Raw genomic sequence first — 19,689 nt, 5'->3', positions numbered from 1 at the left:
CGGCTGCTGAATGCACCTTTACATTACCTTGAGACCATTAAACCAGATTGCCCCTGAAGAAGGGACATCAATGTCCCGAAATGCATCGGGCTGTTCTCAAGCATTTGTACACTGTATGACGTTGTGTATTTGTCTCTGCTAATGTCATGAAATTATCATTGTACATGGTTATCATTTGAAGTATCTTCAAGCTCTTTACAACCATTGTATAACTATCAGTTCATTATGATGTATTAATGCATATTCGATGAATACAATAGTTTGTGCAACTACACCAAAGATTTTCTTTATTGATATGGCAACTTTTTTCTAATCATCTGTTTATTATATTGTTAAAGTCCCACGGGACACTGTGCACAGTGTGTGTTACCGTCTCCGGCAGCACCTTTTTTCTATTGTCCTGTTCACACTTGACAGACAGCAAGTGTCACACTGTAGCACCATTGGATTATATATGTTACACATATACACACATTGATCAATACTACTTAATTAGCGGTGTGCTCTCCTACCCCAATTTCTCAGCTCTAACCATTGAGCCACACTTCTCCACGTGTCTAGCGTTGTCGTGCTATTGATAAATATACAATAGAGCAACCCTTCCAACCTGAGGAACCTTTGTATAAGTAAAACAGCAGGGGTTCCTTGAGAAATAATTCACCGACTAATACAGTTATCTGGGAATGCTGCCAAGACATCTATTAGAGAGGCCACTAGACAGTTTGGAAATGTACCATATAGCTATATAGTAAAAAATGCATTCAGTTTTGCAGTTTATTTAAAAATAAACAGGAGTTATGAACATGTTAAACATTTCAGTTGCTCGTTGTTTTAAAGTATTTTTTGTGTGTTGATGCACTAAGAATTAATTGGAGGCAGTGCAATGTAAGCCTGCTGTGAAGTGCAATTAAAACTGCACTTTATTTAATTGAACATAAAGTCAAAGGCTGATGACACTTAAATTGGTTACGTAACATGTTTGTTAGAAATACCTGTGTCTGACTAAAGCTAGCACTATGGGTATTGACGTGCTGATTCAGTTTAGGATTTCAATTTGGCGGGGCCTTCATCAGGATGTGGTATGTACATTATCCTTAAATAGCTTGTAGAATGTACCTGGAGGCCCATTTCTTATGCATGCTTATTGAAAAATCTGCCTTCTGTGAAATATCTGCATTCAATGAAGACAATAACCTTCTCTGGATTTGCACCAAAGCAGAATCAATTGCCACCTGGATGTAAAAACGCCTAAAGCTAAGGAGTAGTAGCACTTAGACTACTTGATGTTTATTATGGTCCTGGGCACTTTTTAGGTTTCGCCTGTCGAAAGCTGCGCACTGCGCAGCTTTTCGCGCAGGCGAAATCTTATGTCTACAGTATGTGTGTGTTGTCCCGCCCCTCTGTTCCATTGGCTAGCTCTATAATTGGAGGCTAGCCATTGGAAGAGAGATCTGTCCGTCAATGCCGGAGCAGATTCGTGGGCGTTCCCGAGAATTTTAGGCTTTTGCCCACGTCATGCGGCGGTGGGCGGTGTTTTTTTTAATATTTTTTTTTTAATACATTTGTTTTCGGCATTTCGTTGAAGAAGGCGCCCGGTGGAGAGTGATTTCAGCCCCTGCTCTGTATCCCGCAGGAAAGTGAGCTCTGCCCGTAATGCTTGTTACGATTGTAGCCCAAAAATGTGACGATTTTAAGTGCACACGCTAGTGCATGTAGTTAATTGATACTACTCGTAATTTACTTGCTTAGTTGCTGCGCTATCGCTACGGGACTTGGCTGAGTGAGTGACCCGGCCGGCGGCCGGACGACATTGTGAGCCTTCAGCTGCACCAGGTGAGACAGGGCCTAAGTAAACCCTAATGAATCTGAAAGTTAATAAAGGTGTGCAGCAGCCGGCAGTGCACTGATACTGAGTCCCTCCCACCGCCTGGCCACTCACGTCTGTTCCCACTCAACTGGTCCCCAATAAGTGCGTCTAGGAAAGAGCATTACCGAGGGGCCGCGGTCGCCTTGTGTTTTGGTGTACCCACCCACTGATTGATTGTACTCTTCCCACCCCGCTGCACTTGCTCGTGTTGGCCTTTCGCTGCCTTTCACGTGATGCCCTGCTTGTGCGCTTATACCACCAAGTTGTTGTGAATCCGTGTTCTTCTGCACCCCAGCCCCACCTTGCGCTCTCTCTTGCCTGTTTGCTGCACCCATGTAACCACATTCCTTTCTCCATGTTCACTACCCCCACCTTCGCCCTCCGTGTTTCTTCCCCATCCTCTGTGTTGCTTCTCTGCTCACCCGTGTTGCTTTCCCCAGCCCTCCGTGATTCCGCTACCCCATCACTCTCGCCTTGCTTCCCCTTACTCATGCTATTTTTTATTATTCCATTTTGTTTACCAATACAACTAGGATCGGAACTAGGATCGGAAAACAAAGAACTTTTTAAGCCATGCTGTAGAGGTTAGAGCACAGCATTGGGAGTGCTTTACAGCATGGCTAGAACCTTTGGCAATGGCGGTGGTTCCCTAGGGCGAGCCCTATTGTCTTTGCTAGCTTTTTAGCTGCCATCTGTACCGCAGTAAAAGTATTTGTGACACTAAACTGTAAATGGGACACTGCGTCTTTCCTGTTGCACTGCAAGTTGCTTGCACTGTTATGAATCAATGCACACTGCCTGCAACACAGTTTGCTGTCTGTGACACTGTTCACTGCCTGTGGCACTGTCAACTGAATGTCAGATTTGCCACTGATTGTAGCACTGCACGTTGGCGTAGCAAGAGTCTGTTCCATAGCACTGCAGACTGACTGAAGTATTGTGCCTAGCAGTGCAGACTTACTACCATTGCACACTTCCAGTAGCACTGCACTCTTTGGAGCTCACATTCGCTAGAAGTTCACAGTCTGTGTGGTTGCACACTGAATGCATGCGTTACCTTCCAGCGAATTGTGTAAGGCTGAATTTCCATTACTAAGCGTAACACTGTGTGATGTGTGTAATAGTGCACAGTGATAGGTAAGCACTCTGTGGGCTCGTCCGTAGGGTACAATAGGTCTCACATTTGCAAGAGATTAAGCTATTGGCAATGTAAATGACAATGCCATTTATTTATCTGTTTTCAGAACCAACACATAAATACAAATTTTGTCATTTACAATGCCAATACCTCTAACTTTTCCAAAGGCGAAACCGTTGCATTGTAAATGCTTGTTATGATATTGCTACTTGTTTCCCTGAAGAAATTACTGTTTTTGTCTGATGTACTTTCTTCTTTCTCATGTATTACTTTTTATCTAGGCCTCTTTGCTATTGTCATTAGTATTTAAGGGATATTATTTTGAAATATTCAGGCAATGCTCCACATATTAAGGTTTAATTTGCAGAACGTTAAAGATTTTGATTATTTGTTTGCAGCTTTTCACTCAAAGCATATCTTCCACTTCTGATCAAAGAAGTCATGCAAGCAGCTTTATTTTTAAGTCAAAACATGTTTGAGCTGTGCAGTAATATTCAGTACATAATTTTTTAACTGCTTTTCCTTTTTGCAGTCCTGCTCTATTGTTGGTTTCTGCCATTGGATCATTCGGTACGATTATTGCACTGACAGTCTACAGGCATCAACATCCTGTGAATTTGTACATTCTCTTGGCATTCGTAAGTACTTGTAAATATATGTTTGCCTAGTTTGAGTTTTTTTCTGTCAGTAATGCATAATTTGTAAGTAATAATGGTCACAATTAAAACATTTAAACTATTGCAAAATGAATTGAGATTTTCACAATTTAAAGAGGTAGTTGTAACAGAGTACCCTCTCCAGCAAACTCTAAATCAGTCCCTTAATTAGAAATCTAATGGACTGACCTAAAAGTAACAAATAAATAAATTAGGCAGTGAACAAATTGTGCTTCATGAAGATCTACTCACCAATTTATTTTCACATCTACCTTTTACTTGTTGTTCCTTAAGCATGACTTATATTTGCAGTACTGCATAGCATGCGGTAAAAGTGAAATCACACTCCTTAGACATATATATATATATATATATATATATATATATATATATATATATATATATATATATATATATATATATATATATATATATATATATATTTATAAGGGCTGAATTCTTCATTTACTTTTTTTCCCTATGCGGGAAATATGTCCTTTGGTAACTTCATGACAAGGCCAATACCCATTAGAAAAGAATAACCTCCACAAAGTAATATAGAAATTGTTTTCGAAGTGCCCAATGCAGTATGTTGCTCTGTCTTTGTAAATACTGCTTCAGACTTGATGCCTAGGGTTGTTTTGCAAGAGAACCCCTTTAATTCAACGCAGCAGTGACTGAATCCTTGGTCATTTTACTTGTGTTTTTATGTTTTTTCTTGTGCTTTGAGCATCATGAGCATCAGCCTCTTGATCTGCGTGCTTTTGCAGTGAGGACGGGATACATATTTTACTTCTTAGCTTCTGGCATGCTATGCCGTGACGCAAAGACTGCGTGCATGGCTCTCGCCCATTAGAATACCAGCCACTTTGTTACCAGCGCAAGTTCACACTTGCACAAGGAGTTGATTATCATGGTCATCAACCTTATGCTCCTATCCACGCCACCCAGGCAAAGAAAATTTCAGTTTGTTAGCTTGATTTGTCCCTCCCTCGTCAATCAGCACTTGGAAGATGTTAATTTTATAGTCGATCGTAAACTGGATGCTCCTTTTTTAGGTCTCGCCTAGCGACGAAGGGCATGCTTTGCTCGCCTTGGCGAGACCTATAGTTGTCGGTTTTGCTAGCGAAGGGGGACAGAGATGTGCACACGTACGGACAGGAGATGTGCACTCCGTACACGTGCACATCTCCTGTCCCAGGGTAGGTCTGGCGTTTCAACACAGCGCACGCATGGCGCGTTTTCACTTTCCCTCCCTCCCTCCACTCCAGATAATAGCGGACGCTCCTGGGGACCCTGCACGGCGTCAGCAGTGCCTCCACGCGCCTGGAAAGGATGCTTTCACTTTCTTTTGCGTTTCAGCAGCGAGTGCAGGTATGGCGGCCTCGTTTCATCGTTTGGTCACTGCTAGTAGCAGGGCTTCCACACGCGCGCGCACATCGTGGTCAGTATGATACAAAGTGCTGCCTTACTCTCGGCGCTGAAGGCTGCTGGAGATGGATGCGCCCGGTGATGTCAGAGCAGAGGTCGGGTGATGTCACAGCGGAGGTCGGGAGTTCTGAGCCGTCTGGTAGGTTACGATACAGTGCAAGCTTATTTTGCAGGGTACAATGAGCAGGACTGCAGTTCAGCTGCCTTCCCATACTGGCTCCCACACTCTCCACTTCACTTCACCCACACTCCGATGGGCCAAGGCAGGTCCATCCACTCCCTTCAGCCCCACCTGAGACCTTCAATCCAGCCAGGCCTACATTCAGTAGTAAACAACAAGAACTTAAAGCAACTGGAGGCCTGTGTTCTTGTGAAAGCGGTGTTGTACAAGTAGGTACAACACTCCATAATGTAAGGGTGAGCTGAACACATATAGAGGTGCCAATGCCCCGGACTCCTCGGAACATGCCCAGCCTGAGGAGGGAGCTGTAGAGAAGGAGTGACACTGGCATATAAAGGTAGAATGGCAGTCTGGGTAAGGCATGGGAGGGAGAGTCACACCAGAAAGGATGCCAGGAGATGGAAGGGAGAGCTTGAACCAGTGATAGGGGGTTAGAAACTGGAAGGGAGAAACACAAGCGCACATCCCTGGAGTGCCCTACCTTACCATATACTCACAGGTGCTAAGGACGCCTCTTCAATTAGAAAAGATATGTAAACACTGCACACTTTCATGGATTCCTTTTCCGCGTCATGCCATCTGGGTGAAGTGGTTTTCACCACGGTGAGTGTGAAAGTACAGGTTTTGAAAGTGGCCAGCGGCCACATCTGGCCCGAGTTGCTTGTTATTCAAGTCCTCCCTGGCAGGTGTTTGATTGTGGGTCAGAAATTGAGGCAAGTGATAACAGGAACCCTCATTTAGTAGATTTTCACTTGCACCCACTCAACTTCTTCAATACTCGAAAGGTACGGAAAGGCTGCATTATAATTTTGCATGTCACCTAAAACCCGCAGCACCCCCTCCCTCCCCCCAGCCTTTCGTCATCCATGCAGTCGACACACCTGAGGTTGAAGACTCAAGCGTTCACGTGCTTTGAGCAGTTTTTTTCGCCAGTAGGGCCAGATTACATTTTTATTTTATTCCGCGGCAAACAGAGTCAGATTGTGCTAGACAACTTCTCAAGAATAACCAGCTTTGGCAAAGCTCATTGATCTGGGTTTACTGTGCAAGCATATTGGAGTGAGGCACACAGGAGGGAGCTAGCATGAGTGGACTGAGAGGGCTATGAATGTTAAGTATTCCTTCATGCAGTTCAGTGGAAGCACTCGAGTGTAGGTGGAAGAATACACCCTGACAGCCAATAGATAAAGGCAAATACTTCACTGGGCTGAGCCAGGAGGTCATTGACAAAGTCTAAAGCCAATAGATGAAAGAGATCTGGTGGAAGAAAGCCAGTGATTGAAAAAGGGGGGAACAAAAAGCCTGCACTAGGTATTTTTGAAGGAAAAGTTTGTCAGCTGCACTCTCAGAACTAAAAAATAAATAGACAGAGGCATTCAGGGAACTGGCCACAAGCTAAGAACTACCCCGTCTGTGTTTGTAGCCAGTTAACATTTTTTCTGGCCATTTGTATGATCCACTCCATGGTACATCATTTTGGGTGTGTTTAAAATAGCTAATTTATATACAGCTTTCGAAGTGTTGAGTACGATCTTGCAAAAGACTTCAGTCGCTAAGTACGGCAAGACAGTAGCTACTATTTGGAAAAAACAAATCCACATACAATGTCATGTTTGTGAACTAGCAGGAGCCCTATTGGTGAGCACTATTTTGTTTAAGAAATAATGGGGACTATAGTGGCTGCTTCTTGTATTTGCAACGCTCCCACATAGCCCTCACGGGACAATGGCGGCCTCTTCTCGTATGGAGCGCTATGCGTGCTTTCCCTTTTATAAGTGGCTCCTCCCACCCCACCTACCAACACAGCACTTGCGGGACAATGTGGCCGCTTTTTGATGTCTAAACTTTTAAGTTGAGCGCAGAACCCGTTTCAGGGACACCGCGCTTTCTTTCAGCTGTTTATTTTTTTTCTTCAAACTTTAAACCTGAGCACGGCGGCCACTTCAGGGACACCACTCTCTCTGTAATGCACTAGGTCTCGCATTTTCCAAACTTTGACCTATTGGTATTGTAAATAACAATGCCTTTTATTATTCCAGGTTTTGTACACAAATAAAAGGCATTGTCATTTACAATGCCAATAGCTTAAGGTCTTGCGATTGCGAGACCTTTTGTATTGCAAATGCTTGTTTATTTTAGTATATTTTTTTTTTAGCAGAAACGTGGCTAAATGAGCATTCAATATATATCTCTATGGCCCTCCATGATTGTTACAGCATAGCTAAATGTGATTGTGAGGACAAGAAGGGAAACGGGATATTGATCATGTTTAATCGAACTATACCTGATTGTGCAGCTGTCATCATTTCGATAAGTCTCTTAAGTAATTTTTCCGGTTCTCTAATTTTTTGCTCGCTGGGACCATCTAATAAGTGGTGCTCCATGTTAGCTGAGGCTTTGTCTCCTTTGTTTAAAAAAAAATGCTAATTGTAATATTTTGTGCGAATTGAACATCCACCTTGATGACACACATTGTGTTGTGGCTTTGAACCGCATAAGGGATTTAAAAGCCCTTGACTTACAGTAGCTAATAAGATTTCCAAATCATAATGCGGCCCTTTTCATGACCCAATTCTTTTCAGCTTGTCCTCTCTCCTTGATGATCCCCTGATTCTTTTAACCTGGTCCGATCATTTTGCAATTCTGGTTGTTCTTTTAGACTCAACCACAGCTGTGCAGAGTAAGGCTCCTGCTACACCATTTAAACATTGGTCTTAACTCAAGTCTATTGCCTTCCATAATCGCCTTCAGAACAATGTTCCTAGGTTAGAATGATCTATTGATGACTGTGTGAGGAAAGTTGTCAACTCGATCATATCACTTTTAGCTTTACTTCTATTGGAGACCTTTCCTCACGTTAATCAGCCCTCATTTCTCAGTCAATAGCTCACAGAACAGAAGAAAAGCTGCAAATGCTTGGAGCATGCTTGGTGCAAACACTATAATCGGGTGAATAATCGGGGCAGTCATGTGCTCTATAATTTCCTATAGCATAACCTCTCTCTGAGCTGCACCTACTAAATGGAGAAATGCTTCTAAGCACCTGCACCTATCCATGCCTAAGACATCTCTTATGGTTGTACTTATGAAACTGATGTGACCATCGGAATGAGGGAGACATGCTCTGTATATTCTCAGTCTTTACATGGTATGACATTACTTCCTACCTCTGGACTCGTCACTTTCTCCATGTGTCTTGGTCTGGCATGCATCTCCACTATGTGAGCACACACCAAACACTGTGGCAAATATCCACGTATAATAGGAGAGCCCAAGGAAACTTTAATAGCTTGGGAAGTGCATCTTGCTTCAGTGGGCCTACTTGCTAGAACACTAATGGATAGGATCCATTCCACAGGACAGAGGTACTACTTACCATAGGTGTGCTGGGTGCAAACAGGGAATGTGTGCACTATTCCGTCGAATGCGCTGCCCCCAGGTCAGCCTCGAACTCGCGCTACCCTGGGGGCAGTGCATTCAAGTGAAATGTGGAGCCGGCATGAAGCAGCTGCTCCGTGTTTCTCTGCGCTGGCGGCATCCTGCCTGCACTTTTAAAAGCAGGCGGGTACAGTGAGTTACTGCAGCTCCTGCCGGCTTCTTTTCTTCTGTGTCTGCATCTATAATATGGCGCCGTCTGAGAGACAAACATGCAAATGAGGGAACTCCCTCTGGTGATAATGCTGCCGCTATTTGTGCAGCAGTGCTATATGTATTACAGAATGTGCTGCACAAGCGTCTGCGGCTCCTTCTGTAATACCAAAGTGCATTGGGGGTGCGCAGAGCAGGCACTAACACCCAATGCGTCCCTGGGTCACTTCCGTATTACCTGTGGAATTGACATCAATATTCGTTCTCATTGTAGAAGGAGGCTACCAGTCTGGGCTCAATAAATTCCCACTGGCAAGGAAGAAGGGTTAAGTAGTAAGGGGCCAAATCTTCTCGGCAGTGAGAATCTGTCAAACACTGTGATCAGTTTTAAAAGGTTAACTAGAATCTCCTTAAATGGCTAATGATCAGTCAACGTTCCACTATCAAGATGCATCACTTTTTTCCTTGCTTTTAGTCAGGTTTCGTTCTGCTAAGTACTAAAGTTATGACTAAAAGATAAAATGGACCGCAAATGGGACAGAGGAACATAAGTTGCTTATCTTTTTACAGATAGTCTTTAAACATGTTCTCCATAAGTTTTCATTTGTTTCCTGAGATGAATTCTTCTCAAGCAATTGTCGGAGGTGTCCGAATGCTGGTTTTCTCATATCGAACCTTGAAATCTATTAAAGATCCTTTTCACTGGACGGGCAGGAACATTAAATGTGTGTGTCAACACTATCAGAATCTGAAAAACTACATAAAGGCTCTTTGCGTTCCTCAAGAAGGCTTACATTCCAATCTACTGATGATAAATGTGGTGCTGCATAAAATTGATATCTTGCACTACTTAATTGTATTCCAAACTCTTCCTGTCACCATCAGAACAGCAGCCTGATAAACTCAAAATATATTTATTTTAGCTGTATCTGTAATGGTAACGATTTTTTAAAGAAATAAAGGACATTTTTTTCCTTCAATTGATGAGCAGGCCTACTATGACCAGCTCATTTACTCCACTTTCTGCCCTTTAAATAGAAGAGGCACTGTTAATGGACAGTTACTTGTCTTTGCCTAATTTAGAACTCCTTCCTTCTTTGCTAACAATATATAGTTTTGTCAGGCATGTGTACATTTCAGTGTCTGAAATTCTGATAATGCATGTTTGTGGAAATGCGTATGATTTCAGTTTTACTTGCAATAACTACTCTCTGTTTTTTTCAGACGGTGCTGGAGGCCATTACGGTTGGAATTGCAGGTGAGCAACTTTTAAATTCAGAAAAGGTCACTAGAATGCATAAAGAGTCTATTAACCTTTTTGGAAAGGAAAAATGCAGGGAAACTGGATGTGTAGCTAGATAAACTGCAGCCTTAAGAGGCTGGGGAAACTTATACTGCTCCTCTAAGAAAGCCCACTCCACCCGTATCGCATCGTGCCCTGTTCTGTGCAGCTGCCCTTTTTTAATTTAATTTTATAGTAAAGGGTTACTAAATATTCTTACTCAGTAATGAGTTGCTAAGTCCTCTCACCCAGGAACACTTTGCTATGTTATCCTCACCTGGCAACCACTGTAGCCAGACATAAAGTCTGTTAATCAATTTCTCAGGTATTACGAGAACGAAGGACTAGTAACAAGCCTGGGATTCGTTCCCATCCCAGGGACATTCCAACTGCCAAACAAGTGATTCAGTCATGTGGAAAATAACAAGGTATTAGGTGCACTTTTTCGTAGGTCAGTTGATTTAGGAACAAATGTAGGTAGGATCGAATTTTCACTAACTTATGAGATGAAATGTTTTTGTGTTTTTTTAGTCTTACTTTTGATATCATTTGCTTTTGATAGTATTTGACTAGTCCAATCCATGTGTGCTATATTCGGCTATGGTTTAATAAATCCCCTTATCAAAATTCTTTTTGCATTGATTTGGCTGGTCCAAAAGGGGTTGGGCCCTGATATTCCCTGCAAGTTCTAGTGTGAAATACTTTTCTGTTTTCCTATTCTTCGCAGAGATGAGGATATCTCTCAATAACCAAGCGTGCCCCTTAAAAGATTAGGGTATGTAGTAGTCAAGTACTCTAGCACTGAGCTTAGCCTTTTCATGTTTTTTATCTCTCCACATATTTTATGGTTGAACATGTTTTTAAGTTCTTTACTCTCTGTAAACGTTTTTCCATTTTTCTTTTTTTGTGATACGCATTCCATGGCAGAAAAAAGGTAAAGGAAGGCCCTCGTGATGGCTGTATTGTCAGCCTTCCTGACTCGCATCGCGAGTCAGGAAGGCTGACAAATGGCTGACAAAAGGCTGACAAATGTGTACAAATGGCCAGGAGAACTATTGAGAACAAAGAAGCTTAGGCTTTATAGAAGACAGACCTCCGATGCTGCAGATCCTTTGCTGACAGATACAGAAGCATATGTTTCTTGCATGTCTCTGGAAACTCCCCCAGAGGACAATCCAGGAATGTAACTACTTCATTGGATAATACGATGCTTCCGGCTGATGTTGAGATTCAGGAACGAGACATATAGGATCCATACAACTAGCACTTGATAGTTACCTCTCCTTCACTTCACTTACTATTTAAGAGACACAAACCATTGTTGTTAAAACTCAACATCAAACTATTTGACGTCCAGCTTAGCTTTACACCTCACCTTGGTATCGGGGAACAAGAAGCTCAAAGGTAGCTGCCTGCTACTAACCTTAAACTCTTCGGTAATCAAGAGCGTATTCTCCTTTCAGGGAGGTTACTTTAGAAGTAGAGTTTAGAGCACTTTGATGCTCCTTGGTACTCTGTCCACGTAATTTGCCTCCAACAACTTTACCTCAATCAGTGGTTCCTGCTGGGTCTTTCGGGCTTCCTCCTGCGACCCCTGCAGTGGTTCCTTTGCTATCTCTTCTACTTGTAGTTGAGGTATTTGTAGAGGCTATATTCTGCTTATACATCATTTGACACTGCTCCAGTCACAATGGAGATCTTGTACTCCTTGTAGGCATATCCCTGCAATGGACCACATTCTTATGAGAAAGATTACTCGTACACTACCAGAAACTGAAACCCCACGGACTGCCACATCTTCATCCTTGTCGTCTTTTATTAGTAAATCGCAATGCTGAATTAGTCATTAACTACATCAACACCTCCCACGTGGCTCCTATTAGAGGTACTGCTAAAGTTAATATTTCAGTCCAAACACCAATGGCTAATACATCTGTTGATTTTGAAACCCTGCATCACAGGAGCTCCTCTCATTCAATGCTACCAATAAATCCGTAACATTCTTTTTTGTAATAAATATTTTTATTGTCATTTTCTAAAACAAACAAAACATAGGTAACTTTGGTTACGGTCAAATAGCCTTCGGTGTTATTAGTCATTATACAAAACAATTCATCCTCATATACCTTACATGTCCTTTTGCAGTACAGACGTGCAGTAACTGTAGAATGGGAAATAATCCTATGGAGCCACCCCTGCCCCGAGGTCACCAGGGTGTCTCAGGCTATTGAAGTATCTGGGGGGACTTGTCAAGTAGGGTCCGGTTGAGTATCTCCCACTGTTGCCTCAAGACCATAGTACCTCCTCCATTTGCCCCATACCTTATGACATTTTTTCAGGCAGCCCCCTGCCTTGTGGTAACCCTTTTGGCTGCCATATACATATCCATCCCTGCCTTCCATTCTCGCAGCAGCGGTATCTCTACGGCTCCCCATTTCCTTGCCACGTCTCTTTTAGCTACTACCGGTGCTAGTGAGAGGAAGATTAATTGAGATCTGCCTATATCGACATCATATGAAATACCCAATAGTATAAGTTTGGGGTCTAGGGGTATCGTGGTGTCTAGTATTTTGCTCAGTTCCCTTGTTATTTTTGCCCAGTAGGCCTGTATATGAACGCACTCCCAAATGGTATGGTAAAAGTCGCCTTCTCTGAGTCCACACCTCTGACAACTAGGATCCTCTGCTCATCCCATTCTATGCAGTCGAACTCAGTCGTAGTATATTCTATGCAGTATTTTATATTGTATGAGGTGAAGTCATGATTTCATTGCTACCTCCGTGGGGTTCATTAGAGCCTCCTCCCTGTCTACATTTTCAAGCGTACCCATGTTACCTTCCCAGGTCGACTGCAATTAGGCCAGTCCATCTGGAGCGTTATTATTCAGGGTTTTGTGTGTCAGTGAAACGCCTTTAGTCGTTGTTAGTTCCTGGAGAAGTCTTCCCTCTAATGGTGCATATTCCGACAGCGGGGAGGCCTCTCTCATTTCCGCTATCCAGGCGTGCCTAGGCTGTGCGTTTTTCAGGAACTGATAGGTGTAATGAGAATTCAGTCTTAAGAGTATCAAAGCTTTTAAGAGTACCATTATGAACGATATCTCCTAGCCTGGGGATACGTATAGCATCCCAGCCTCCAAAGCCCCTCAATTTATGCAGTTCCTTAAGCCAGGTGCAGTGCCACAAGGGTGTTGCCTTGGTCGGGTTATGTTCCCAACCAGTTGCCTTCGTGGCCCTTCCCCAGGATTGTACAGTGACCAGATTTGCACAGAGGAGCTTCACCTTGCCTCTGCCACCATATAAATAATGCAAAAATGTACAGTCGCTCATGGCCGCTCTTTCTAGCCTGTACGTAGGGTGTGCCCATGGTGCATGTATCCACTCGTTGATTGGGGTTAGGTGTTCCGCCCAGTAATAGGCTTCTATATCGGTCAGCAGATATTCCCCCATTTTATTGATTACGTTTTAAAGTATGGAGTGCAATCCTGGATTGTTTCCTCAACCATAAAAAGGAGCGTACTTCTGCCGCTATCTCCCGGAGAAGTGTTTGTGGTAGGGGGACGTATGTGTTTTGAAGGACGTATAAAAATTGTGGTAGTTTGAACATCTTAAACATGGACGCCCTGCCCAATATTGTGAGGGCCGAGCTTTCCATCGTTGCATATCCTCCTTAAAGTTCGTGAGTATGCGTTTGACGTTTCTCTGATAGCAGAGGTTTTTATCTGTTGTTAGGTTGATTCCCAGATAGGTAAACCCGCTATCCGCATTCTGGAGATCCCCAGGGAGAGTGGGCCATATGTGTAACACATCTGGACTTTAGATCACGGATTTATGCCAGTTAATCGTGTAACCAGAGTTTTGTCCTTAAGAGTCTATAGTGTGGAACAAGTTGTGTATCGTGTCTGGGTGTGTAATATATAGAAGTATATCGTCTGCATACAAGGACATCTTCTCAGCCATATGATCTTCCGGGCTAATTAGGAATCCCAGTATCCCCGGGTGTTGGTGTACCAGGCAAGGTAGAACTGTATCGTGAGGGCAAATAATAGTGGGGACAGTGGGCATCCCTGTCTCTTACCACGTCTTATGGAGAAATACTCTGATGTCCTTCCCTTTACCCGTACTCCTGCTCTCGGGTCTTTATAAATGAATCGCACCCATTTCCTGAGACTGGGGCCTAGGCCGAATTTAAGCAGAGTGTCCTCCAGAAAGGGCCAATGGACTGTGTTGAACGCTTTCTCTGTGTCCTAAGATAACAACAGATGTGGAGTGTCTCGGTCTTTAACTTCCATCATCCAATTGTTGGTCCTTCGCAGGTTCAGCCTGGTCGCTGGGCCAGGTAAGAAACTCGATTGGTCCTGGTGTTCCAGGGTCGTGATCACTTGGCGCAGTCTGGTGGCCAGAATAGTGAACAATATCTTTACTTCTATGTTAAGCAAGGATATTGGGCAATAGGAATCACATTTATCCTTTGGTTTCCCTAGCTTGTGGATGGGTATAATTATAGCCATTCGTAAGTCTAACGGGAAAACCCCATCTTCACCTGCTTCTTTAAAAAGGGTTAGGAGGTGCGGATCAAGAAGATCTATGCATTTTTTATAGAGTTCTGCTGGTATGCCATTTGGGCCTAGGGGCGTAACTGAACTATAGCTGCTTTGACTTCAATTGTGATGTCAGAATCGAGCCCCCTCCTGTCCCCATCGTTCATTTTGGGGGTGTCTACCTCTTATGTCTCTGGAGGTCTGTAGGTGGCAAGTTTTATAGAAGTCAGTGTAGTAAGACGCAAAACTCCGCAGGATCTGCTCGTCTCTGTCTTGTGGTATTCCTAGTGGTTCCATGAGACAGTCTACCCATCGGCCCTCTATTTCCTTGCGACTAAGCCATGCCAGAAGCTTTCCAGATTTATCTCCCACATCATAAAGTTAATGGAGGGTCACTTGGGCTTGTGCTGTAGACACCTGAGTTGCTAAATCTTTATCCTGGTGTTCAGTGTCTATCAACTGCCTTGAGAGCTGGGGGTCTGGGTGCGTTATTGTCCGTTCATCAAGGGTTAAAATCTGAGCCTCCTGGCGTGTCATCTTATTTGTCTTTTTTCCTATCCCATGCAATGCGGTTCTGTGCCCTATCACTTAGGACTGTTTTATAAGTCTCCCATAGTACAACCCCGGAATGCACCAATCCCAGATTTTCTTCGAAGAAAACCGTGGTGTCAGCTCAAATGCCTTTCAATATTCCTTCTTTGTGTAGATCCCACGCATCCATTACCTCAATTCAAGGTGGCCGCGGGAGGAAGATGTCTGAATTTGGCCCCGGGTTTGGGATCACGATTTTAGTGTAAATCCCACCCGGCCCATTCACCCCGCCACAGCCCTCACCTATCTGGACCCAGGACTTACCGGTGAAGATCAGGGCGACAGAAGAAGTGCTCCGGAGAGCGACCTTGGCGTCCGGGCGGGCATGCTCCTCTCCGGTCTTCCTGGCCAGCCAGTGATCCTGCACGCAATAGTCCTGCAGCAATGGTGCCCCAGGCTCGGTGCGGCTTACCATAGCCGGCGTTCCCTGGGTGTGCGTGGACAGTTTTCAACGAGGTTCCGGTAAGGAGCGGTGCAGACGCCTCGGGGACTCCTGGGGGGCGCCTACTCTCAGCGAGCGCCACGAGACTCCCGCTCCCAGCCCATCTCACCGGAGCTCGCAGGTGGCTCCCCTTTCACCCTGCATGTGCTTTGACTGTAATGGAACCGGGAAGGTTCCATGTTTAGCTCCGGTTCGAGCAGTGGCCTGATTCAGCTTCCCTGTTTCAGCTTCGGTTCGACCTCTGTGCCTGGCCCCAAGATGGCTGACACCACAGACATTGCCTGATGGACCTAATGCTCCCTGCCGTTCGTCTGCGCATTTTTCTTCGGAGCTCTGCGTAGATTATGGAAGCGGCTCCCCCCTGTGACCTGCCGTGATGGTAGATGGTAAAGACCCCAGACTTCGCTCCGGATCTGCAAGGAGTCTTTGCCTGGCCCCAAGATGGCCGACGCTGTGGATTCCTGATGGTACCAATGCAGACAGCCCTGCTTTCTGCTTCTCGCATCGGTCAGAAGACGTGGCTCCCCCCCCCCCTTTGACCTGCCTAGAGGGTAGTTAACTGAGACCCTCGACTCCATCTCGGTTCTGCATTGAGGGGTCGCCTGGCCCTAAGATGGGCGACGCTGTGGGCTTCGCTTGATGGTCCCTATGCATACAGCCTGGTTCTCTGCAGTTTCCCTGCTCCCCCAAACCGGAGCTCCCATCGGACGGAAGCGTGGCTCTTCCCTCCTCTGACACACCCCGGAGGAAGCCTGATGAGGAACCTGACTGGCACTGCGCTGATACCTGGCCCTGAGATGGCCTCCGACAGTCCCTCACTGCAAATGGAAAGTGGCATCTGACTGTCTAGAGGGATTTCCACGCAGCTCAGGATCGTGCCTAGATCGATTTCTGGAGCGCAACCCGAACTAACACAGTACCTGACCCTCTTAGATCCCTGATGTGGATTTGGGAGCCCAGGACTACCCTTAGACTGCCCCAGAGATGCGAGAGACGCCTGGCTCACACAAAGGTACCTGCTCTGTCTGTGTCGTTTTCATTCCCTGGCAGCACTCACCTCAATCTCCCTACTGAATTCTGGATCAGCACTGGATCGAGATCAGCACTTACAATGCTGTTCCATTACTCCTAGGCCCTCTCTACCTACCAAACCCCACGGCGACCATAGTAGTGACGGCCCCCACCTACCTGCCAACCACACGAAACCAAAATAATGTCACCGGGCACCCCAATTTCCGTCAACTCACCCTTGATCCACATGAAATCGCTAGGTGTGAACAACCTAGTCAAGGCTCGAATGCCCCTGCAATCCCATACCAGACTCTCCTCACCGACCAACTCCAACTTTCTAAAACCCCACTCCGAGCCCTCCTTCAACTTCAAAAAGCGGCTCCAGAGGCCTACAAAAACTGACGCTGAGATCCCGCCACAGACCCGCACTAGAATCAAATACCCTGTGTCCAGCCTTCAGAGTCCCCCTATTAAAGATGGTGTAACCCAGACTCAAAAACCCTCCTGGACCATAGCAGCAATGTCCGCAGAAGAAGCAGCGGACTTAGCCGCTACTTACAACTCTCCCCCCCACAGCCTCCCCTAAATCCAATATCCAAGTGATCACAGGCTTCAGAAGAGAATACCCCCCCTCAAAAGCCTCAAGACCCCCGCCCTCCCTCTCCTCCATACCCAGGGCCCCATCAGGAAAGTATCCTAGTAAAAAGAAACTATCCACTAACTGCATGCTCATTAACTGTAGATCTGCTCCCAAACATGCAACGGAATTAGCAGAAGCCATCCTCTCACATTATCTAGACATTGCGTCCATCACGGAGACATGGCTAAATGAGATTTCCCCTCCCTGTCCTAATATGCTCGTACCCCCAGGTTTCACCATCGTCAACAAAGTTCGAAAAGATCAACGAGTTGGAGGTGTAGCCATCATCCACAAGGATGACATAGACATCACTGTAACTGACTCCTGCAAGTACAGCTCCTTTGAATGTCTTTCTGTCATCATTAAGACTAAGGACAACAGCCCTTTAGCCTGTCACCTTCTCTATCACCCTCCAGGCAACACCCCCACATTTGGCGAACACTTATCCAACCTGATTGACCATTGCGCACTAAAAGACACTAACTCCCTAATCTTTGGTGATCTCAACCTACGCTGGAATAAAAACAACCACTCTCTAATTCAATCTCTCAATAACCTCCTCTGTGACAATAACATTTCCCAAAACTGTTCGGAAGAAACCCACAGCAAAGGAGCAACCTTAGATGCCATCATTGCCCACCATGACGCAATCACGATCGACAACATTCTTCCAGTTGACTGGTCTGATCACCACATGATCTTATTCCACATCAACCCAAAAATCTTAATCCTTCCTCCTGTTCACGACCCCCCCCAATGGTCCATAAATATCACCCAGATTCCCCTAGAAGTCATGGAAGAGAGGCTAAATCTGCTCCTCCCTAGCGACAACGAACTCTCCACAACTGATCTCACCTCGCTTTATAACTCGAATATGGTAACCTTGCTGGACCAACTCGCATTCCTGAAACAAAAAACAAATCGTCCTATTCCGTCTAGATCTTGGTTCGACTCAGACATCAATGATGAAAGGAGGCAACTAAGAGCCACAGAAAGACGATGGAGGACCATGCCCACTACCGTTCAGCGTGACCAACTTAGATCTTTCCGGAAGAAACACAACAGTCATATCAAAAACAAAAAATCCATGTACTTTCGCTCCGCACTGGATAGCGCCAAGAACAGACCCAAGGAGCTCTTTAATATCATCAGACGCCAAACCTCCAAACCCTATACGTCTCTAGGGCCTGCATCCAAAGAACGGTGCGACAACTTCGCCAACTTCAATGATAAGATTTCCAAGATCGAGTGATCTCTCGACACCAATTGCTCCCCCCTTTCCGGTAGCAGCCCGGGTGGGGTGTTTGGTAGCGCTCCCTCTCTCACTACTAAACCCTGGTCACTCTTCCAGCCCATCCCTGAAGAAGAGATAACTAAACTTGTCTCCACCTCGTCATCCCATGCCCTAGACCCTCTACCTGCTCAACTCACCAAAAAGCTGAAACTCCACCTAGCCCCACTCTGGTGCAAGATTATTACCAGCTCCCTAAAAACCGGAGTTGTTCCGGATTGTCTGAAAGTGGGACAAGTAACCCCACTGCTGAAAAAACTAGGCCTTGACATCGACCTGAACAACTTCAGACCCGTCTCCAACCTTCCCCTTCTCTCCAAAATCCTAGAAAAATGTGTACTCCAACAACTAACCCAACACCTGGACAATACCAACCTTCTCGACTCCCATCAGTCGGCATTTAGGAAAGGTTGCAGCACTGAAACCTCGATCCTCAACGTAATGGATGATACCCACAAATCATTGGACTCCGATCAATGTTGCCTCCTCATTCTCCTAGACCTATCGGCAGCATTCGACGCAGTTGACCACAAACTTCTCTTGAAGACAGGGTCGGTCTGGACAAGGTGGTCCTCAAATGGTCCGCTTCTTACCTCCACAACCTCTTCCAGAGAATCAAAATCAAAACCTTTGAGTCTGACCTCCACCCAGTCAATAGGGGAGTACCCCAAGGATCAGTGCTCTCCCCTCAACTCGTCAATTTTTACATGGAACCCCTCACCTGCCTACTCAGAAAAGCCAACATCCCTTTTCACTTGTATGCTGACGATACTCAAATTTATCTGGAAATCTCCTTGGCCAAAGACATTCAAAGACTCAACGAAACACTAAGAGAAGTGCAACTTTGGCTGACTAGTAGCGACTTAAAACTGAACCCGGACAAAACGGAACTACTCCTCATTTCAAACAGATGAGAACCCACAAATGGTAGAGTGGTTAAAAGTTATCGATGCTCTCAATGGGAACCTCACCCTGACTGATTCTGTCAAATCTTTAGGCATCACCCTTGACTCAAAACTCAACATGACTAAACA

The 19,689-nt window shown here is 45.0% G+C and overlaps 1 protein-coding gene across 1 annotated transcript in view; it reads left to right on the top strand.

Moving 5' to 3' along the window:
- Positions 1-19,689, top strand: part of TMBIM4 (transmembrane BAX inhibitor motif containing 4) — a 102,719-nt gene that overhangs the window by 33,780 nt on the left and 49,250 nt on the right. Inside the window, exons 3-4 of the mRNA XM_078676342.1 lie at positions 3,538-3,643; positions 10,086-10,119. Of these exons, the coding sequence (XP_078532468.1) occupies positions 3,538-3,643; positions 10,086-10,119 (140 nt within the window). The remainder of the gene's footprint in view (positions 1-3,537; positions 3,644-10,085; positions 10,120-19,689) is intronic.

The sequence above is a fragment of the Lissotriton helveticus genome, chromosome 1_1 (genome assembly GCF_964261635.1).
Source record: "Lissotriton helveticus chromosome 1_1, aLisHel1.1, whole genome shotgun sequence".
Taxonomy (NCBI): Eukaryota; Metazoa; Chordata; class Amphibia; order Caudata; family Salamandridae; genus Lissotriton; species Lissotriton helveticus.
Note: the sequence above shows the minus strand (reverse complement) of the source record. Positions and strands in the feature narration are given on the sequence as shown.